Here is a 23694-nt window from a genome sequence, read left to right as displayed (position 1 = left end):
TCAATGATATATTTGACAAGATTTATAAACCCAGAGGAAACATTTTTCAGACTGTACATATTACTATGCAGTATCCAGTCAGGTTTTTACAGTGTCAGTGAAGCCCATTTCACAGTAGCAGTGCAGAATTTTTAAGATTGTATTTGCATACATTTCTATACTATTTTATATGAACATCAAGCTCAACTTCAATATGATTGTACCCAGTTCAGAAAACAGACTTGCCCAGTGTTCGTCCACATTGCCAGGCGGCGTCTGAAACTTACCAGCCACTTTCACTGTTTATCTAACCAATTTTAGAATAACAAAGAACCTGGTTTACTGGTGTTAATTTCCTGCTGTAAATTGGCTTATCCTAAACATAAAAGTAAACTTTTATGCTGGAATGCAATTACAAATAGCATATTCTTTGCAATTATTCTACTCTCAATGTTTTATTAGCTTACATAAGACCAATACATAACCCAACTTTAGTTCTTGACAACTCTATACTTAAAACTTAATACTGCACTGTTGGGGAAAAAATGAGGGAAAACCCACTTTAACCCCACCATATCTGCTCGGTTTACATGAAATATAAGGTGGTACTGAGTGCTGTAGGTAATGATAGAGTTTGTGAAAAACAGGAGATTCAGGCCACATTCCTGTAATTTAGTTTAGTCTTCAACAAAAACCGAGGTAAATGCAAACGTAGGGTCTTTTTGTTGTTGCATCACCCACACAGACCAGAGGTATCTGCTCCAAAAAGCATAATGAGCATGCCCAGTTGCCCTCTGACATGGGGGAAAGGGGGGGGGGGGGGGTGGGGGGGGGCAATAATTACTAAAAACTGAATCTCCTCAAGCTCCCATAATGCATTTCACCTCGAAGGAGAATAACAGTCGCCTCACTTATTATTCTTGTGGACTTGGGCGTTTCCGATCGGTATTTTGTCAAGTATTCCCTAAAGCTAGAAACAAACCACAGAGCCAAGACTCTTATCTGTAATGTTTCTCATTCATCAACAGACTTGTACTCCCAGACTTCTACACCCAGAAAAATGTTTGGCTATTTCACAGTAGTGCTATATGTCTGAAATCTGAAGCGTAGCTGTACAGGATCATCCTTGGCAGTCTTTTCCAGTCCATTCTCTATGGTAATGTATATCAGTGACATAACAACCGTGGAACGATCTCTCTTATTATTACTTGTTATGGGAGACGGAGGTTAATTTTCAGTTCAATCTCTTGGGGCTATGGCATTTGAATGGTGACATTCAGAAGTTTTTCGCAGCTTGTCTAACTTGGTAATCCGCTTTTTTAACAGCCACCAGGAAAAAAGACTAGCAAGGGCTATGATCATGAACACAGTCAAAGAGCGAACAATGTGCGCTCCATGGCTGATGACTGTTGCCTTACAATAAACCATCCATCAAATGAAATGTCGCTGGCATTAGACGTCAAAGTGTCACTTGTTCATTGCTGCTGAGCTGAGTTGCTGAAATAAAAACCTCACATTAAGTCAAATAAATAGTAATTGAAAAATGTCATGGCTGTACAGTATATTACACAAATTAAAATATATTCATAACACAAATATACAAACACATGTAAAAAAAAAAATCCACAATTTTCTGGAGTGACGATCCAGAAATGGTCTAAAATGTCTTTAAATTACATCAGATGCCTGACTAGAGAGTGAGGAAATGATACAGAAAGTGGTGGACCCTCGTCTAGGAAGTTGTCAGTGTTATACTATACAATACAGGCTAGGGACAGAGACCATTCAAGGAGCTTATGGGACAAGATCCAGGCTCATCCAGTTTTCGAGGCAGGAAGAGAATTTGTGCATCGCCGGAGGCCTCGGTTTAAATTCTGTATCTCAACAGAGTCAAATCTCGGACTCATCGTTTATGTATCCCAGACCATCCAGACTGGAAATGGTGGCCATGGGTGTGAAGTGGTGCTGCCCATTCCCTTTGAAGTCCACAACAGAGTGATTATTGTTGGCACTGCTCTTCATCTCTGAAGTCCTGTTCTGAATGTATTCAGACTCAGGCCGCAGGAGCTTCATCTCTGAAGTTCTGTTCTGAGTGTATTCAGCCGAGTGTCGTTTCCCTTCACTCTCGCTGGAGCTCTGCGGAAACTTCGCACAAACAAAATGTCCTTTGCTAAAGTTCCACAGCACAACAGCGATCAGGGAGAGAGACAGCAGCGCCACCGCTACCTTCAAACCCACAACGCTGCTGGCCTCACTTTGAGTCTCCGGAGGCAGAGGGTCCTCGCCCCCCGGCTCTGGGGTCAGCCCCGGTGCAGCTGTATGCGTACTGTGAATAGAGTCTGGGGAATTTGTCACCTCATTGCCAACGCTCGTGCCGTCCCCCGCTCCCGGCTCCGCGCGGGGCTGTAAACGATACGCCGCCAAGGTCCGCTTGTATATCCTGCTGCCGACCTGCTCCAGCGAGTCGCAGGTATACAGGCCTGCGTCTGACGCCGAGCTGTTCAGAATGAGGAGGCCGCCGCTGTAGATGTAGTATTTGTTGTTGGAGTGAATTGTTTGGTCAGAGAAACGCCAGTGGACCTGCGCCAAGTTGGAGTCCGGCTGGCAAGGTAGCTGAATGTTGTTCTCCGGAACGAGGGTAAAGTCCACAGCTGCTACTGGGTCTGAAACACACACACACACACACACACACACACACACACACACACACACACACACACACACACACACACACACACACACACACACAGGTTGGTCTCAACAAGTATTGATAGATAAGAGGGTTGGAAGGCTGTTTTACCCAGGTAAAACAAATAAATGATTAATTTCCATGCGGATGCTGTAAATGAACTTACCTGGTTGAGGACATTGTGAGACATCGCCCTCCTTTAGACTCTGGATTGCATTTTGTGAGGAGGCGGCTAAGCTGCGGACTGAGGAGCAGTGGTCAGCGGAGAAGTCCCAGGCACAGTAAGGGTCCCGGGACAGGATACAGTCCACACAAGTGGCATAGCGGCTACAGCTGCTGACCGGTAGCTGGACAGCACCGAACTCTGAACCTGCATACAGTTGGCCCTATATCCGCGTGTGCACACACACGCGTGCACGCACGCACGCACACACACACACACACACACACACACAAGGAAGTACACCAAATGAGTCTCACCTGTATTAACACTGAACCCTCTTTACTGCCTGTTTATGACAATTAAGTGACAATATATTCAAAATGAGACAAACTGAGACTGAAGCTTATTATAAGTAGTTGTTAAAGTATTTGCCAAGTATAACACTGTCAAATGTTTATGACTTGTCATTGATCTAGGGAAATCATTATGGTGATGTATACCGTATGAACGGCAGTCATAATAGGGATGGGTTAGCAAACCGTTATGTCATACTGCACCTATCAATAGTTACCTTGCTGGATGAGAGGCGCAGGGTGCTGACAGGCTGAGAGTTATCATACAGCTGAATCTCTTCAATGATGAACATCTCTCCATCGTAGTTGACGGCCTTCTGAACATAACCGTTTTCTATCAAGGGACAAGAAGGTACAGTTTCGATCTCATTCTCAAATAATAAACGCATTACACAAACGCACGATCACAACATTGATGTATACCCTTTAACACATTGACTGCCAGCCGTTTTTTTTTTGCTGTAGGTAGCTTCTGCCAAGCCGTTTTTTGAGGATTCTGGCTCATTTTACAAGAGCCGAGGATTCTTTTCTGCTTGGAGTTTGTGAACACAAAGTTCACAAAAGTACTAATAGAATGTGTGCTTTCTCTGTCTAAAAGAGTTAGTTTGTAGAGTTAGTAGTTATGTAGATATTAGCCGTTGAGTACAGCATGGTTTTAGCGTCTGAGAGTGAAAGCTGAGATAATCGCAGTTTTGTGAAATTCAATCAAACAGGCAGAACAGTCACTTTAACCATTTATTTTTGGCATCAGTGAGAGATCAGACATCCAAACAATATAGTTCCGAACGCCCTCTCCTTCAACTCCTCCCTCCGTGGGCGTGTCTAGTGGCTTTCAGCCTGCGTTTGTCACAAGCGAGTGCTCTGCTGCTGCTGCTGCTGCTGCGAGTTTGAGCAGCCTCCCTCCCTGGCAGCGAGTTTGAGCAGCCTCCCTCCCTGGCAGCGAGTGTGGGCTCACTCGTCTCTTGGGTTTGAGAGCCCCGATGAAGCCCCGTGCGACTCTAGGCTTTATGCTGCCCACCCAGTCCATTTCTGGAACCCCCCACCGCAGCAGCGCGAAAGCGTCCCCGCCTACAGTATGAGAATGAGGCTCGTTCGTTTCTGGCATTTCCTTGAGAATGGAGGAAGCAGCCGCGGGAGGCGGCTGCTTTTGGTTGACTTTCTCTCTGTCGGGAGAGCACCGTCGCCACCTAGCTGGTCGGTAAAATAGATTATACACATTCAATACTTCCAATATCTCCATAGGAGACGCGGGGGGCATTGATCCACGTAGCACCGTCAAAATTTTATTTTTTATTTTTTGACGACTCAACTCGTCGTTGGCAGTGAACGGTTGGATTCTGTTTGACGACTCAACTCGTTGTTGGCAGTGAACGTGTTAATTAACCATTATGGTCGCTGTAGTTCATATGTGTGCAAATGAAAAGTTACTAAATGAAGCTAGTGGTGGCTATTAAAAGCTTAGGTATACATTTATTTAGCCAGAACACGCACGCACGCACGCACACACACACACACACACACACATCTCCACCACCAGTTCTGTTGGGCGTCTCCGTCCCCCGTTTACTCTCATTATTTTCTTCTTGGTAAAACGACACCTATTTTACATCAGATATCACGATATTTACCAGTGCCGATGAACATGACAGGATATCTCTCTCCGTCCAGTGCCAACACACTGTCCACTACGATGCGAGTGAACGCAGCCCCCTTCTTGACCAGCAGGGGCCCGCCTGTGAGAGGCCGGACAGCCTCGTCCATGAGGGGGCGGTCTCGGATGAACTGGAGCGTTTTGTCAGGAAGGTCCAGCGAGCGACTCATCCCCATTGAACGTGTGGCATCGTTGATACACTGAAATACAAGACCACAATGTTGAACTGTGAGTTTTTCAAGGGTCATGTGTTTGTGTTTACTATAGGTATGTGGATAACCAATATGAATGATGTCTGTAGTGCTGCAGGAACTTCGGGTAAAGTATTTTTTTAGACTCACAGTTCCTGGTCTGGGGACAGGCAGCTCTCCAGTGTACATCACCCACTTGACGTGAGATGTCTCCACGGCAACAGGTGTCTTAAACTTCCCCTCATTGAAAATGTCTCTAATGTCCGACACGCTGTACGCACACACTGCAGACATGTCGGACGAGCCCCTGGTGACATCACATCAATCAGTCAGTCAGACAGACAGACAAATTATTTCATATTGTTTGTATTATTAGACCATATTTTAACCACATTTTAAGTGTTGTATTGATCAATCACCCTTATCAATCAAAAAAGGATATTGCCTGTAAAATCCTACCATATACTGCAATCATCACAATGAACTAGACAAATGGATATCATTATTATGATTTTGGATTTTTGTACAGAATCATGGCACTATATTTTAGTCTTTTTTTCATTTGAATGTGGGGGCATACAAGTTCATTGTAACAAACCAAATAGCTATTAAGTCTGTATGTAAATGTGTTTGCCATCATGCAAAATTGACAGCTCGGTTTACTTCCTATGTCACCCTGCGTCAACAGTCCCCCTGAACCATGAAAGCACAGGATTCGACTGAGTACATACGACTGCGGGGTGAAGACAGCGTAGAAGACACTGTCCCTCCAGTCCTGGTGCTTCAGCAGGAAGACGTCCTGGACAATGGCGGGCAGGCTGGGTTCAGGGAAGGAACAATCCAGACGAGCTTTCAGGAACGACGTCCATTTCCTCTGCAGCGTCCGCTGGCCGCCCATATCCCCCTAAACGCAGAGAGTCAGACCACTCAGTTCCATAAACCACAACAACCAAACTTGTGTCAGACAAGGATCGTAAACGCCAAACACATTTCCACATTCTTAGACAATACTAACTTTGTCTGGCCAAGATATTCAACCTTGAAAACAAAACAAAAAATAATAATTTACAATGTACAAAATGTTTCAATGTCTCAAAGTATTTGGCGGCACAGACTGTGGCTACTAGCTTCCATTCTTATTCTATCTATCTATTAAAATACCTTGCAGACACGGGCCACTCGTGACACCACCAGTTTGCTGTAGAAGTTATACTCCATGGCATTCTCACTGAAGAACAAATACACCTTGTCGTCATCACCATCAAGACTGTTGACGCTCTCTCCCACAAAGTCCATGTAGACAAAGGTTGGCTCTGAAATCACACAACATGAAATAAACACATGGCACAAGGGCAGACAATTAAAAATGCTTCCCTTTATCTACATTAGCATCATTTGTATAATTCCCCAATGCATCAGGTATGTCTACTCTATTCTGAATTAAGTACTGCTGCTCCCTGCTTACTGGGGGTAACTTTATAATGGGACCCTATGGAGCCAGCCTTTGAGTGTCTCACTCTAGCAGGCTGTACTGTTTACTAAATTCACTTCATTTTTTCAAACTGTGACAGTTCACACAACTTTAACACGACATACTCAGACTGTTGAGCTACTTCCGCTCTCACTCAGAATGTCAAAATATAAGCAATGTGATGTATAATGTTTGAGATATTAACGTTTAGTTTGGCACAACTCATACTAGTTAACCGCATTTCTGGGGGTTTGTGATGTCACGCTGATTCGTCCTATTCCCTCTCAGATGTTGTAAAGTAGAACGGACTAGGCACATTGCAGCAAAGAACCCAAGACAAATGGCCACTTCCCACGGCACTGCCTCCATTATGAAGCAGGAACTCTCACCATTGAGCCAAGAGCTCTTAAACTCGCTGCGGAGAGCCGTGGCTGAGCTGCGGAGAACCACCGGCTCAGAGCCCAAGAAGTTGATAGATGTCGCAGAATACAAGTCATTTCCTGTTGGATGGGAATAAAGGATAAGTTAACATTTCTGAACTCTGTTGGAACAATATCCCATTAACAATACCAATAAGTACCAGTAACTAGCAAGGTGATGGTGATGTTTCTAATGCATTTGGTGCTCAGGTCTTGTGGCTGTTCAGATCTGCACACAGTTATCGTGCACTAATCTTCATCTCTAGTGTTACACTTTGCACATTAAACAGTGTTCTCTGCGTGGCTTCCTGGTTCCTTTGGCAGCGAGCGGGGGATCGGCCACTCACCAACCATGAGGGAGGAGTATCTCTGGAAGGGATCAAAGGGACACTTCCCCTTCCCCTCCTCCTGCTTTCCCTCCAGACTCAGCTGTCCGTCAGAAAACGTCTGCACAAGAAAGAAACGGAACCAGAAGGAAAGAAAGAAAATACATAAATAATGAAAGAAAAGGAAAGAGAAACAAGAGAAAGGAAGAGAGAGTTGTCGAGGGAGAGAGATCAGAGAACAAGCCTATTAGGATTCAGGACGGGAACAAACCAACTAACCAACGTTAGTTTAACTTGGATGGTTCAAGCCAATGGCGTGTCATTTACCAAAGTAAATGTAAATGTACACCGCAGAAGACAGCTTGCCTGTCAAAATGTTGGTTTTGGACAGTAACATCTGTAGCATCAGAGCTGTGAATGTGCAGCAACATATTTAATTTTGAGAAGGGCAAATGTTAGCAGCACATGATGTGAACAACACCTCAGCCACAGGACACTAACAGGGGGACCCGAGAGCAGGTGCCATCGAAGTATGCCTAAATACGATTTCATAGTAAATATCCAGAGAGTGACAATTGGCAGCTGACAAGCACTAACATCCCAGCCATTCCTACCTCTAGAAATAGCATGCAAAGTCCTCCCTACTAGCCCGTATATGCTATACTTACCATATAATCACAGGTAGGGCTGAACGCATTGGTGCCACACACATACATTGTAGTGTCGTTCAGCGTGTGCAGGGTCCGAATGTAGTTACGGCATTCCACCTGCAACAAGATCCAGCCCAGAGAAGGCCAAGGTCAGAGCTTTGTTAGTTCAGCCGCAAAAAGACAAACAGAGATAGATACTCTGCACGAGCCGCGTGGAGTCGGGCTGTCGACCACAGGTCAAGGCTGTGTTCATGCATTTTCTTCTCATGCCTGTATTTGGACATTCGGTAAGAAGCCGTGAGCAAGACACTTCAAAGATAACTCTGTGTAAAGACTAAAGCAGGAAAAAGTACTCTTATATAAATGATTTACAAATGTACAAACTGCTGTCAGGCAACAGTCTTTCGCTTGTTCTGTATCCTCGCACCACAAGCAGAGGTTGATGCACGGTGGAGTGAGAGTGAGTGAGTGAGTGTGTGAGAGTGTGTGAGTGTGTGAGTGTGTGAGTGTGTGAGTGTGTGAGTGTGTGAGTGTGTGTGTGTGTGTGTGTGTGTGTGTGTGTGTGTGTGTGTGTGTGTGTGTGTGTGTGTGTGTACGTTGTTATGACTTATTTCACAAACCTCAGCGTGTTTCCCCTTGTATGTGCACTCTCTCTGCTTCTCCTCGGTAACTCGCCAGTAGGCCTGAATGAATCAACAGAGAAGAAGAGTCTTGTCAAAGCTTGCCAAACTAGTGTCTCATCCCACTAGAGGACAGTCTAGCTGTAGCCTGTTCAGGGTCTATGCAGGGATCCTGAAGCTAAATTCAATACTGTTTAAGACCTTTTTTTAAACGACTACAGACAACTTGTTCTTTTCTTTTTGCTTTAACTTATCATCATGATATCAATATATTATAAGACCTCAATGTCATGTTCCTCACATCATCGACACCTTTAACTTACATTAACTATACATTGATTTGGAGATTGCAAAACGAAACAGTCTTAGTTTACCATAACTTCTATGGACCACTGTATCTCTCAATACAACAGAATTCAGATAGGTCGGGAGGGGACAAAGCTCAAGAGAATAAATTGAGTGACAAGGTTCATTAAAACTAATAGCAGTAACAAAGAAAAAGCAAAATAGGGCCAAAATACATAGATTCACCCCAAACGTTTAGCACACAAACTCTTTGGACAAATAGGTTATTTACTACATAAAAAAAACTAGCCTGGTAAAATGTAATGCCTGATAAAACGGCGATTAACAATTGTTAAGGGCCTTAGTTTTCACTAAATAGATTTAGTACCTTTTAATACTTTTTAAGACCCCATGGACAACCTGTTGTTTACCCTCACCCAACTCTCTGTTTGCCTAACATGTAGCCTACAGTATTACTTCACGCCAAGACTTGTCAGTACAGTATAGAAGGGAGCACACACCCTAGCTACTCCACTAGTTTGTTTTCAGTTAGGACTGTTACCTGTGAGACAACATTTACTAATGAATCAACAGACACCTAGACTACACTACTACTGTCCTAGTGCAGAGTTAAACAAATCCTTCATGCAAATGTGTACTGGCCAACTATTCTCCCTTTTATCGAAACTGTTGTAAAAGGCTGGGTGGTGTAAACACACATTCAATTCAATTAAATAAAAACTCGCTGGCATGAAATTTAAAGCATGTTATGGGTTACCAGTAATTTCAAGACCTTTGCTTACAAACTACCTATACATTTAAAGTCATACTATGTGGTTGTTGAAATATTAACTGATGAATTTCAGCTAACAACTGATACTTAAGCAACTGGATACTTAAGCAATAAGGCAACATTTGAGAACAGGTAAGAGACAGTTCACAACACGAATGGCCTTGAGTGCCTTATTCCCTTTATAAAATGGCGATAACTCATCACTTAATAAATAAAAAAGAACATGGTCAATACATTTAATTTTAATCTATAAAATAATGATAGTTAATACTTCTTTCGCCAAGCAACACAGTTCTAACAGCAGTGTGTGTGTGTGTGTGTGTGTGTTTGATTTTCAGTTAATATTTAACAGTATAACAAGTGTGTGTGCTTATCAGGTATTTTACAATAGCAATAAATGACTCAGCCAATCGGAACTGAGTCACAACTGAGGTCTCCAATTACAAATGTCTTCCTGGTCTGAAACCCTTATGGTGTGCTCTTACTGTGGCCTTCCTGAGGGAGATGTTGTTGATGTCCAGGGCGTAGACGGCCTCTCTGGCCCCCAGCAGCAGCACACCCAGGTCCTCTCGCATGAGCATGGTGGAGTAGTTCCAGATCCCCTCCTCTCTGAACACCTTCAGCTCGTCTAAACAGGAGAAGCATCACATCGGCATTAGTACGCCATGTTTCTTTTACTGTACATTGATTTAGCCACAGGTCGTCGCCATCGCTGGAAAATTGCTCCCACAGCCAGAAAAATGCTGATGCAATGAAATTTCATAATCTGGCTTTATTTCTCAGCTAGAGATGTAATGGTATGAAAATTTCACATCACGATTATCGTGACAAAATTGTCACGGTTATCGTATTATCACGGTATTCGTAAAAAAAATTACTGAAAATGTTCAAAAAGTACTGAGCACTGAAATCATTTTACAGGGTTTTATATTGAAAACTCAGACCCAAAAAGGATTGATACATTCACTGAAATCATTTCTCCAAGGCAGCACGTTTGCATCTGGGAGACTGTTGCCAACCTTTATTGATGATGGACAGTATTTACCATGTTTTTCAAAGCACGGTAATCACGGTACCACGGTTTTAATGATAATTTGAAATGGTACAGTTATCGTAAGGAATTTGATCACGGTTATCATTAAAACCGGTTATCGTTACATCCCTATTCTCAGCCTACCCCCCAAAAAGGCAAGAGAGCATTTACAAATGGAATATATGTCATCGTATGAATATATATAAAAAACTTAAACTTAAACTGCAACACTTGCTTGTACTGATGATCCTGGCATGGGCCCAGGAGAGAAACAAAACTACACCCACCCGCCACATCCACAGTGCAGGAAGTATTTGTCATGATTATTTGTCATGATGTGTACGCCCGCAAACAGTGAGGAAACAGTGTGAGTCAGGCGACTTACTCTGGTAGGAGACGGTCTTTCGTGGAACACAGTAGTGAGCGTTGAGGGCGCTGAATGAGAAAGGAAGGAACAATCCACAGAAAAGGCCCAGGGCGCAGAGAAGAGACATGGCTTAGAGTCCAGATGTGTCTTAAGTGTGCACAGCCCAGCTCCGCGTCGCCTAACACAGCACCCGATCAGAGACAGAACATGGTCCGAGGCCCCTGCCTGACGAGTCGGTCCAGACGTTTTGTCCTTTTTCACCCTGTGGTGATGCTGCTGTCGTGGGCATGCGCCACTCTGGCACGGGGCATCTCTAGAAGCAGCTCATGGGTGGATGTTGGGCTAGGCCGGTACAGTGCAGCTCAGCTTGGTTCAGGTCAGGTCAGTTGAGTTTGGTGAAAACCCTCTCGGTGTCCTGCTGTGTGGCTGATGGCTATGTCGGTGTTAGCCTCCAATGCAGTGCTAATAATGAGCTGCTGGTGTCCTCTCTGGACGGAGGTGCAGAAGCCATGCTGCCACAGCTAGTGCCGAGGGATGACGAGGGAGAGCTTCTTCATGCTGGTCCACTTCTAGGGAAGACATGAGAACATTATGAAACACACGTGACAATAAGGGAGGGCAAGAGAGAAAGAGATCTTATATGATCTGTCAGATCTTTTGCCAAGGCAAAAACAAACTCTATCCCTTGCACTCCTTACTATTGCATTTGGACTGGTTTGGACTGGTTGATTATAATCTTGGTAATCTAAAAATGCAAGCCTGTTCTACTGTTGCGGTCACTGTAAACAGCTCAAGACAACAAAATACCTAAGATGTAAAGATGTAAACAGAAGAAGAACACAGAGGGGCTGAGAGATTGTGAGGATACGGAAGCGAGGCCTACGCGGGAGCTGATGAAGGCTGTTTGCTTGAGCCTATTTACTCCGTAAGCGAGCGTATAGCGTATATACCACCACCACCGCTTAGGTGATTGGCTCAGCAGATCAGGAGAGACAGATGTCCTTAGCTGATTGGATATTGGGAAATGGAGAAGGGGCAGTTGTGATGTCACTAGTGATGTCACTCGAGCAATTGTGATGTCACCAGTGATGTCACTCGAGCAATTGTGATGTCATCAGTGATGTCACTCAAGCAATTGTGATGTCATCAGTGATGTCACTAAGGAGTTACACACCCTGAATGACAAGGGGCATGTACACATGGGGTGCACTAAATGACGATGTAGAAGTCAGTCTTCGTGACTGAAATACAGTCAAGACCACACGAGTGTTGCTTTCCTGCTGGTGCTTTTTGCTTGTAAAAAAAACACAAGCAATAGTAGGGGACAAATATAACCTCATATTGTCAATGTCAGCAGAGATATCTGCCAACAAAGACAGTTACTGGTAGAAGTACTAAAGTCACAACTGTAAACTTGACAGAGGAAACTAATGTTAAAGTTCAGGAAAGACCCCCACTCTCTCTTCCTCCTCAACTCTCTCTCTTCCTGTCCTCCTCCCTGATAAGACCCTGCTTCCTCTGGGCTCAGTGGGGTACGAGCAGCAGAGGGGGACCCTGCTTCCTCTGGGCTCAGTGGGGTACGAGCAGCAGAGGGGATCTGTATCAATCAGGTTTGAGCATGCAAACAGATCAGGATGATAACACACTTCTTCAACACTCTCAGCCTCCCCTGGGACTCACGCCCAATCAAGACTTTGCAGTCATTTGGCGAGTATCCTTCTGGTTTTTTTGACTGCAAGCGCCACGCAGCTTCAATCGAAATGCATTAGTTGCTACTCTCTTCCTGGAATAACAACACAGACCGTGTGCCTAAGAGCGGACTCGTCATAAAGTAAAAACAACATAGCATAGATGGTGATACACTCTTTGAAACACACCACAGAGTCCTCCTCACTCACACGTCGGTATAGAGTCCAAAATGACAGCATCCCAAATCTCCTGAGACACAGCTGGGTGCTGCTATTAACTCCCCCGTTGCTGCTGCTCCTATTGCCTCTAAACAACCCGAGGTTTGAAAGTGTGTTTTGCAGCTAACGGCCTGCACGCTCTCACCTTGTTGTTACTCGACACAGCGGGGCGAGCTGAAGCATGTACGGGATTGCTCATTGTTGGCAGAGCTGGGATACCGTGCATGCTTTAGCCCTGGGGCGTTGGGAGGGTAGAGGAGGGGTGTGTAGAGGGAGTAGGTTGAGTACTACAGCTGGTTGGAATGACTGCAGCTTGTTATTGACGGTGTTTGACAGATATTTCCAAAGCGTGCAGACAGGCAGGTATGGCTGCAATAATAGAACAGGAGGCTGCAGTGCAGTTGTCCCTCTTTTCCTCTCCCTTTGTTTTTCTAGGGTCGCACTGGCACACCAACATGTGCACATAGGGGTGGAGTGGGAGAGGGGGGTTGGGTTTGTGTGTGTGTGTGTGTGTGTGTGTGTGTGTGTGTGTGTGTGTGTGTGTGTGTGTGTGTGTGTGTGTGTGTGTGGTTTTTTTTTTTTTTTTTTTTTTACACAGAGTACGAGTTACTAGTCTTGTGCTGCTTTTCTTATGGATGTTGGAACCCTTGTGTTTGGTCTGTCAAGTTAATTGCATTTAATGGAACTACAAATAAAAGTGGGTTTTCTTATTTACATTTGACTGTAGAAAGGACTCAAAATCCTACAGAATGAGTAAGGAAATAGTGCGGCAATCTCTACTCTATTCAAATAAGAGCAAAGTTTCTCGCTTCTTCTCAATTCTACAGTAGGATCTCATTCTCAAAGGTGGAAAGTAACTGATTACATTTACTCTAGTTACTGTAATTGAGTAGCTTTTTTGTGTACTTGTACTTTTTGAGTAGTTTTTGAAATCAGTCGTTTTACTTTTACTTGAGTAAATTTAGTTTGAAGTAATGTACTTTGTTACATTTTAAATAGAGCTCAACAGGCACGTGACTTTTCGTGACGTAATTTGCCCCGGAAGTAAGTTCCGCGTCCATTTTTTCCATCGACATTTCGATAAATTCAAATATAACGATGAATCCAAATATAAATATAAGAGAACAGAAAATAACAACGGGGTCGGGGAGGAAAAAAATATTTTTTTGCCGTTGTTATTTTTTGTTCTCGCTTAAACAGCGTGTTACTGTATATGGTCACTCAAGATTCTCTGGAAGACTTGTGAGCCTTAAAACTTGTTATATTTGGATTTATCGAAATGTCTATGGAGAAAATGGATGCGGAACTTATTTCCCCAGGTTTTCTATGAACTGTGCACCAAAAACTGTTGACGCTTGCTAACTGCCAGTGTTGCCAAATTGTTTCCAACGATAGTAACTATTGGCTAATAAAAAATGTGCTAGAAGTCGCCAGATGGTTTTATCGCAATCACATCACAGATGACATCATCACAGTGCTTCCCACACACACACACACACACACACACACACACACACACACACACACACACACGCTGTGTGTGATCATCAGAGCTCTCTGGAAGTAGCAGATGCAACACTTCACCAGAAGCTGAATGACGAATGAGAACGAGAATACATTGGCACTTAATCACAAAGGAAATGGACACGTTCATTAGAACACACCTCTGCCGTATGAATCCAACTGAAACCACCAGTAATTTCACTTCTACTTAAGTAAAATTTCATCAAAGTAACAATACATTTTTTTGGGGTACTCTCTTTCCACCCCTACTCATTCTCCCCCTCTCCCGCTCTCTTTCTTCCAGCTGGAATCACTGCTCATTTTGACGCCTTAGTTTCCATAACATCTTAAGCCAGCATCACCTTCGCTGTGCTGCTTTCCACTGGGGCAGAAAGTATGTACCAGGCACAATGGTGTGAATCCAATGGAGCCTTTCTTTTATAGGGGACCAATGCTTTTTCCAGTATAGCCAGCAGAACCTGCTTAAGGATCAGCATTAAACACACAACTGAGCAAGTTCTACAACTCTGTACAGCTTTACCTTGTTCTGTTGTAGAATTATATCAACCACCCATGATTAAAAGAGAGTAATTATTTATGAATGGTTTATGAAAATAAAAACAAACATTCATGTAAAGGTCTGCATACAATGAACAACACTAGTAAATACTTTTGCATTTGGGCTACAATTATTTCTCTCTAAAGTCAACTTGATGTTTGACGCACCGGATGCATTTAAATATAACCATGACAATGTCACACATATGTCAGCAAAAGAAAAGCTTACACAAAAACCTAAACAGAAACAACACTACACATCACAACTTAGTAAGAAGTTTCTTTAGATCTCTATACAGTTGTAGGTACAGCTGAGTTCTCGTGCACAAAATCAGGATAGTCTCTAAGCAAAAATCCTTAATACAAGGTTAGTCCTGAAGGAGCTTGGTTTTGTTTACAGCTAAGCGCCACAAGGACTAAAACAGTGCATCCAAGCTAAAGGCTGCTCATGTTCTGGCATCATGCACTGAAGAAGTTCTGCAGCGATATCACACCTAAACCGCAGCGATATCACACCTAAACCTCTTGGAGCACGAAGGTATTTATAGACCGTGTGGTGCCTCAACAACATCTAGCAGCACTGGCTCCTCACGAGTGTTCCCTACAAAGCAAGACTCCCCATGCAACTGCATCTGAAGGGGGGGGGGGGGGGGGCGTGCACAGACAAGCACGGCTTTGTCATCAGCATGAGTCACAGAAGATCCAAATCCAAAAGGTGTGTGAGCAGCCACACAGCTGGAGTGGGTCCTGACTGTTATGGCTCTGGGCTACAGTGTAATGTACTGTTAGGCTACGTCTTCATCTGAACCCAGTCCAAAATGTGTGACTGCGTTGCTCTGTGCAGCGGGACGGGCAACAGGGCGACAAGGCGAGTCCTCCTGCTTCTGTAACTCATTAACCAGGGTGGCAGACTGAGAGGAGTTAACGAGCTGGCTAACTGGGCAGCTAGTCGGATGAGTGACTGAGTGGCTGGCTGGTGGGCTGACTGGTATCTGCCTGTTTTAATTGATTATTAATTGATTGGATTTATATAGCACCTTTCGACACTCAAAGGGCTTCACATATGAGGGGAGGTAGGGTGAGGGAACTCAACTGATCCAGTTGTCTGTCTGTCTGTTGGTCTGTCTGTCTCTGTCTCTGTCTGTCTGTCTGTCTGCCTGCCTGCCTGTCTGTCTGCCTGTCTGTCTGTCTGTCTGCTGCCTGCCTACCTGTCTGTCTGTCTATCTGCCTGCCTGCCTGTCTGTCTGTCTGTCGGCCTTTCCTGCCTGCCTGTCTGTCTGTCTGCCTGCCTGTCTGTCTGTCTGTCTGCCTGCCTGCCTGTCTGTCTGTCTGTCTGCCTGCCTGCCTGTCTGTCTGTCTGTCTGCCTGCCTGCCTGTCTGTCTGTCTGTCTGCCTGCCTGCCTGTCTGTCTGTCTGTCTGTCTGTCTGTGGTATAAGCAGCTCTCTGGCCAGCGGCCGCCAGCTGTGACACAGTGTTCCATCACAGGGGCCTGAACAGGAAACCGGTTGTGGGAGGGTGTTCACCTCTGACACTCCTTGTGTCACAGACGCTGTTGTGAAACAGCGGCTGGAAAACACACCCCAGTTCAGCAGCAGGTTATGTTTTTGCTAGCTCAGATGGCTAAAACAAATCCTTCCTTTATCATAATGACAGTGGCCTGCCAGCTTTTGTTTTGATGTGCAAGAGAGTTGTAATTTGCTGAAAACAATACTTCAAAACATGCTGTGTGTGTGGGTTTCAAGCCAGCTATGGCAGGTATCATGACAGCTAATCTAATTACCTACTGGGGAGTATGACCGAGTAATGCAAATAAAGATAAGTTTGTATGTATTCTCACCTTACAAATGAGAATACATACACCCTGCTCTGACAAATTAAGTGTCATTGATGAGACATGGCTGGTTAGGTGACACACACACACACACACACACACACACACACACACACACACACACACACACACACACACACACACACACACACACACACACACACACACACACACACACACACACACACACACACACACACACACACACACACACACACACACACACACACACACACACACACACACAGGCAAGTCTCAGCAGGAGCTGGGACACAAAGGGAAAATATGAACACCTTAAAATCAGCTTCTCTGCCTGGCTCCGCCTCCTGACAAGCTCGCTGACAGATGGGAACACCCAGCTGGAAACAGAGCGTGTTCAGAAAAGAAAAACATTGACTTTGATCTAAATTGATTTGGATTCAAACAGAAAGCAACTTCAACTAAAGCTGCACGATACAACTGGGTATATTGATCCTGAAACTGGCTGAAGCCATTTCACCAACTTTGCAAAGTCGATACCAAGACCACCCGTGTATAGAAAACACTTTCAACCAGTAATTGCTGGATGCTTTTCTCCACACCATAACAAAATATATCTTGCCTCATCTGGACATACCAAATATTATATAGTTCCCTGCATATGAATAGAGAAGCTTAAAAGTGCCATACAGCCTATAGCCATAAGCACTCAAAACTACTCAGTTGGTGTCATGTCATTTCTACACAAAGCTTTCCGCTCTGACCGTTTTGTTTCCTGCTGTGATTCTGCAGAATTTGTCAAGCCTCTCAAAGTTATCTGATCAATATCAAAGTTAACTTGATCACGACCTCGAACACAAAACTGACTTATGACTGGTGTTCTTGCAACATAGAGAAGCAATCCCCTCATTCGAAGGGAAGAGAAGGACCATGCTAATTTACATAAAGGAAATGTGCATGAATAAGCAGCTGGGACCACAGACAGGGTCTTATTTGTGGCCTTGCACTGTGCAGCATGCCACTGTGTGACCCCACTGAGCCACTGTGTGACCCCACTGAGCAAGAGCAGCACAGCTAAAATTGGGCAATCCCCTGGACAAGTGCAGTGACAGTGCTGAGCCTCCACTCCCTAAAGTCACACATGTGCTCAACTCAAACTGTACTCTATTATGCAATGCTTAGGCAGAGAAAGAGAAAAATACAATTCTACATTTTCAATTGTTTCCTTTTTGTGGGCTATTTATGATGCAAGAGATTTTTAGCAATGTTTTGCTAAATATAATTAAAATTAAATTTGGACAAAATGGAACTAAGTCAATTCTATATATTACAGCAGGTGGTTGTTTACTTCAAGATTCAAGATTCAACATAGATTTTTAATAGCCATAGTGAGTAAACATGTTACAAAGAAGGAATTTGTCTTTGTGCATTATATGCAGCATAGCAGTCACAGTAATAGCAAAAACAAAATCAAAATATGAAGCAGACAGTAGATAATCTTCAAATTATAAATTAAAGTGCAAAGTAAACTGGAACCTTTTACATTATGTAACCTTTTAAAGTGACATGTTGCGGAGACTATGTAAAAAGTTTATGTAAAATGTCCACTCCTTAATGGGGGCGGGGGTACTTTTGTGGCCAATTAATAAGAGATTTTGAAACCATTGAGGGCAAGTTTAACAGGCATGTAGGAAGAGTTCAACATAAAAGTTAATTGGTTTTCAAAGGAGGAGCTGTCTGTATAACCCGCCATTTTAAATTCATGTTAGCTTAACGGTCTTATTGTAAATATTAGGCGACTATTTAGAATTTAAGAGCATTCGTGAAGCTATTTTTTTAAGTAGCTAGCTACACACTGTTCAAGCCCGAGCGGTTAGTAACTCCTCCAGTGTTTGTTGGTCTATCTGGGTTAGGTCTACTGCTGAATATGCAATATGCAGACTCAAGTATAATAGCCTATACAGCAGCGCTCAGCCAGTCTTTCAGCTGCTATTATTAGATTAGGATCTGCTATAATCATAGATAAGAAGACTGAGAATTTGAGGTTGCCAATCCACCACTTCCCAACAGCCTGAGCTCCGCGGTAAAGCCTGTGGTTCAAGCGCTCATCCTGCACAAACAACACAAGCAGCCACAACACCTCCTGACTAGATCAAACTTGTTACGCTACTTACCGAAAGTACTTGGAACGTCGGCGTCTACATTAGAAATCGATAAATTATTATAGACAGGCTACTTTCCCCCTGTCTCGGGTCCGCCTGGGTGTTTACTGCGCCACCTGTACCGTCCACAGATCATTCCTGCAGGGAGCGATAATCTGCTCCACACAGCCAGTAGGCGAGGCTGTAGCCTACCTGGCTGGGAGAGCCGGCATGTGACGTTTGATTGGACAAGTCTTCAAAAGCCCTCCTTCCGCAATATCAGGCAGCTGGAACTACAAAACCATGTTTTGTCCTGTTTTGGACAGTTGTTGTTGTTGTTGTTGTTGTTGTTGTTGTTGTTGTTGTTGTTGTTGTTGTTGTTGTGGTTGTGGTTGTGGTTGTTGTTGTTGTTGTTGTTGTTGTTGTTGCTGCTGCTTTTTGAATTTATATTCCCCATGCTTAATTTATGCATATGAATCAAATTGTGGTGTCATTACATTACAGTAGCCTATCCCTAGATAGAAAGAGAATTAGAAAGAAAAATAACTGTAATCATATAAAAAATATATTATATATTTCAAACTATAATAGCATACAGCAAAACTACAAATTATACATTCCACATGTAATAGGCTACAATTTAAGAGCAAGCACACTACTGATACATAATTTATACATTTCAGATTGAAGCAAAATTCAAGCATACCCAAAATAACAAATTTGCCACATTTGACTATAGCCGGTGTTTAAAAAATGCAGTCAAACTGTTTTGTCCTCAGTTTTCGAACAGTACCTGCCATCTAGTGGATACAAATTTAGTAAGTTTTGTCCCCTGTTTTTGAACAGTGCCATCTAGTGGATCAAAATTGAGTAAATCAACTTTCAAGACTGACTTAGCTTAATTGCCTGAGATACTGCTGTGTAAAGTGCATATCCAGCACAGTTCCAGTCTTCTACATTAAAAAAAAAACTCTTTTGAATGTGTCATTTATGCTATCTCAGTTTTCCCTGCAGTGAGAGGCGTTGAGTTCAGTGGATGGTGATCAGCTCCACACACTGACTGTTTATGGTTTAGGGCTCCGTCTGCCCTCATGTCTCCTGGCAGGACTCGGGGTGTGAAGGTTTTTAGGAGGGGGATTGGCCTTCAGGTTATCCAGCTGCATCCCAGGACGGGGAGAAGGCTGTCTGTTGACACCTCTCACGGGATGTGTGTTTGCATAGATAGGATACTCCATAACTACATTGAAAAGTAGAAAAACATACACAAATTAATCAGTGATTTGGTTAATGACTCGCAGTGCTCCCTGTGGTGTGTGGATGGATGGTCTGCTCGTGTGGGCCTAGAAAATCTTTGCACATCTCGAGTTTAACCATAGGCCTATAAAAGCGAACGCAGCCAGTTTTACTTCCCCTATCTGCTCCCCCGCTGTGTTGTTAAACCACACACACCACTTGCTTTCTCAGTATGTCATCACAGGCCAAGATGGGCCAGCCTGCATGCAAACCCATGAACATGCTTCCTCTCTTTATATCTCGCTGTCCCACACACAGACACACACACACGCACGCACGCACGCACGCATGCACACACACACACACACACACACACACACGTGCGCATGCACGCGCACACACACACACACACACACACACACACACACACACACACACACACACACACACACACAATCACTAGAATAGACCTTCAGAATGGTACCTCTGCTCCTGAGCCATCTTCTTCTCAGTGTGACACAGATGGCCACTAATAGTGCAATCAGGATGGGACTTGACACCGCCAACGCCACCCAAAACCACCAGGCCTGAAGCAGACCTCCGCGTGGTACAGGGACAGGTTCTGCGGAAGAGAGAAAATAGCTTTGTTTGTCTTGAAATGTGACATATAGTTATCAAGAACTAGTAACACTTTACAATGGTCTTACTCCAGTTGTATGCACACAGTTATGATAAATACTGTGTTAGTACAGCGAGTTATTTACTACATAAAACTTGATCACAATTTCATTTCACTTTAGGTACATGCACAGCATTAATCTGTGCTTAATATACTTCCCCACATGACTAACGCATAATAAGGCCATTGTAAAATATAATGTTATTGGATTATGTATTGCACACCAACATTGTCAGTGTGACTTCCCCAGAGTAAGTAGAGCTCCTAAGAATCAACGCTGTGTCCACACACATCAGAGTTAATTTAACACGTTTCCGTATAGTTTTGACCACTTACATAGTTCTGTGACTGGACAAAGAACTCTGCAAACACTACGTGGCAATGTCAAGAAATATCAAGAGATATCAACACATATTAACACTGGACAATTATGCTAGGATGTGCTTAGTTAGAGAGATAGTTTTCTCCCCAGATTGCATAAAAGTTGCACATGAGCACTGGGTATGCATATACATTATCTCTCTCTCTCTCTCTCTCTCTCTCTCTCTCTCTCTCTCTCTCTCTCTCTCTCTCTCTCTCTCTGTCTCTCTCTCTCTCTCTCTCTCTCTCTTTCTCACACACACACACACACACACACAAACACACACACACACGCAGGCACATACATACGCACATCCACAAACACACCTTGTGTAGCTGTCACTAAAGCATTGGTTGTACGCTCCATTTTGCTTTCCGCTGCTACGGACAAAAAAGTGGTACTTTATGAAGTATCCCTGTATTCACAGCAAAAGATAATATTCACAGTTTTCATAATAGGTTATAATAGTTACAAGAAATACTTACCAATAACTACTACTTGTGTCCCATTGCTAATTGCTTCTTTTAACATGGGAATCTCTATTATGACATGGCAAGAGTACTTCCCACTGTCATTGTATGCAACATTTGATAATGTGTAATTGAAAGTAATTTCAGCATCTCCCCCTTGATCCTGCTTCCCAGATTTGTTATAGACCTCAGTGGACAGTCGATGGCAGTATTTTGGGGGTCCAGTTAGGTTAAAACACCAGTTCACCCTAACTTTAGTCTCGGCTTTAAAACTGCAGCCCAGAGTCAGAGAGGAACCAAGAGGAACTTCCACTCTCCCTGATGGTTTATCCAGAATGAGCAGATTTGGAGCTGACCTCGACATGGTTGTTACTGTCATCAAAGAAAGAAAGAAAGAAAGATCGATTGATTAAGCTGGTGGCATAGTTGAATTCAAATGCTTGGCAGAGACATATTACAGCAACACTCAAAAAACATTACTATGAAAGATACATTGAATTTTGACACTTTGTTTATTTTGCTGTATCTATTCAGCAGTAACCAGTGTTGGGCATGTTACTTTCAAAATGTAATATACTACATATTACTAGTTACTTTCATTTGAAAGTAAAACGTTACTTTACAATATTACTGTCTGTGTAGAGTAACTCCTTACTTATTACACTACTTTTGCACTACTTTCACCAAAACAACAGCAGCAACAAAATGACATCGCTACCCCAGAACCATCCCGAAAAATAATGTCAACCACCTTGAAGTCAGTGTAAACAATCCAAAATTCTAAATGTTATTAGCATAAAAACAGTTTGTATCTTTATTTAAATATCTTTATTTAAATATGTGCTTTGATTTAAAAAAAAATACTCAATTTGTAACTTGAGTTACTTGACAAAGTAACTGGTATAATATTACTGAAATCCTATAAGTAATAAGTTATATTACTGAGTTACTGCTAAAAGTAATATATTACATGTGATATGTTACTTTTGTAATATAGTAGTAACTACATATAAACAGCTCCATATAGATTTCGGTAACGCTTTAGAATACAGCCCGCAAATAAGCATGTAGTTATAGTATAACTACGGGGTACAAGGAGTGAATTTAGACTTTAACTAGAGGGTAACAAGATCTGTAGTTATAGTATAACTACGGGGTACAAGGAGTGTAGTTATAGAATAACTACGGGGTACAAGGAGTGAATCTAGACTTTAACTAGATGGTAACAAGATCTGTAGTTATAGTATAACTACGGGGTACAAGGAGTGAATTTAGACTTTAACTAGAGGGTAACAAGATCTGTAGTTATAGTATAACTACGGGGTACAAGGAGTGAATTTAGACTTTAACTAGAGGGTAACAAGATCTGTACTTATAGTATAACTACGGGGTACCACACTGTACTTACAGGGTAACTACGGGGTCGCGGGCTGTATTCTGAAGCAGGGGACCAATTCTGTACTTATAGGCTAATTATGGGGTACCACACTGTACTTACAGGGTAACTACGGGGTACAAGGAGTGAATTTAGACTGTAACTAGAGGGTAACAAGATCTGTACTTATAGTATAACTACGGGGTACCACACTGTAGTTATAGTATAACTACGGGGTACAAGGAGTGAATTTAGACTTTAACTAGAGGGTAACAAGATCTGTAGTTATTGTATAACTAGAGGGTAACAAGATCTGTAGTTATTGTATAACTACGGGTATAAGACTGTAGTTATAGTATAACTACAGGGTACAAGACTGTAGTTATAGTATAACTACGGGGTATAAGACTGTAGTTATAGTATAACTACGGGGTAACAAGACTGTAGTTATAGTATAACTACGGGGTATAAGACTGTAGTTATAGTATAACTACGGGGTAACAAGACTGTAGTTATAGTATAACTACGGGGTATAAGACTGTAGTTATAGTATAACTACGGGGTATAAGACTGTAGTTATAGTATAACTACGGGGTAAGACTGTAGTTATAGTATAACTACGGGGTATAAGACTGTAGTTATAGTATAACTACGGGGTAACAAGAC

The 23694-nt window shown here is 43.0% G+C and overlaps 1 protein-coding gene across 2 annotated transcripts; it reads right to left on the bottom strand.

Moving 5' to 3' along the window:
• Positions 1-13: 13 nt before the first annotated feature.
• On the bottom strand, positions 14-21716 carry LOC310785889 (semaphorin-4E). 2 transcript variants are annotated; one of them, XM_083647054.1, is made up of 18 exons: positions 21669-21716; positions 21510-21563; positions 20628-20765; positions 18944-20147; positions 17084-17149; positions 11009-11559; positions 10076-10218; positions 8513-8575; positions 7911-8009; positions 7264-7363; positions 6887-6997; positions 6188-6339; positions 5758-5930; positions 5177-5333; positions 4813-5035; positions 3403-3518; positions 2835-3054; positions 14-2642 (listed from the first exon to the last, which is right to left on the bottom strand). In XM_083647054.1, exons 6-18 carry the CDS (start codon positions 11115-11117, stop codon positions 1870-1872), a joined length of 2439 nt encoding a protein of 812 aa, XP_083503180.1. In that variant the 5' UTR covers positions 11118-11559; positions 17084-17149; positions 18944-20147; positions 20628-20765; positions 21510-21563; positions 21669-21716; the 3' UTR covers positions 14-1869. The 2 variants fall into 2 exon arrangements, with proteins under 2 accessions (XP_083503180.1, XP_083503179.1); XM_083647053.1 differs by lacking the exon at positions 17084-17149.
• Between the last annotated feature and the right edge of the window lie 1978 nt (positions 21717-23694).

The sequence above is a fragment of the Poromitra crassiceps genome (genome assembly GCF_964638095.1).
Source record: "Poromitra crassiceps genome assembly, chromosome: 12".
NCBI lineage: Eukaryota > Metazoa > Chordata > Actinopteri > Beryciformes > Melamphaidae > Poromitra > Poromitra crassiceps.
The sequence above is the reverse complement of the archived record's forward strand: the minus strand, read 5'-3'. Positions and strand labels throughout refer to the sequence as shown.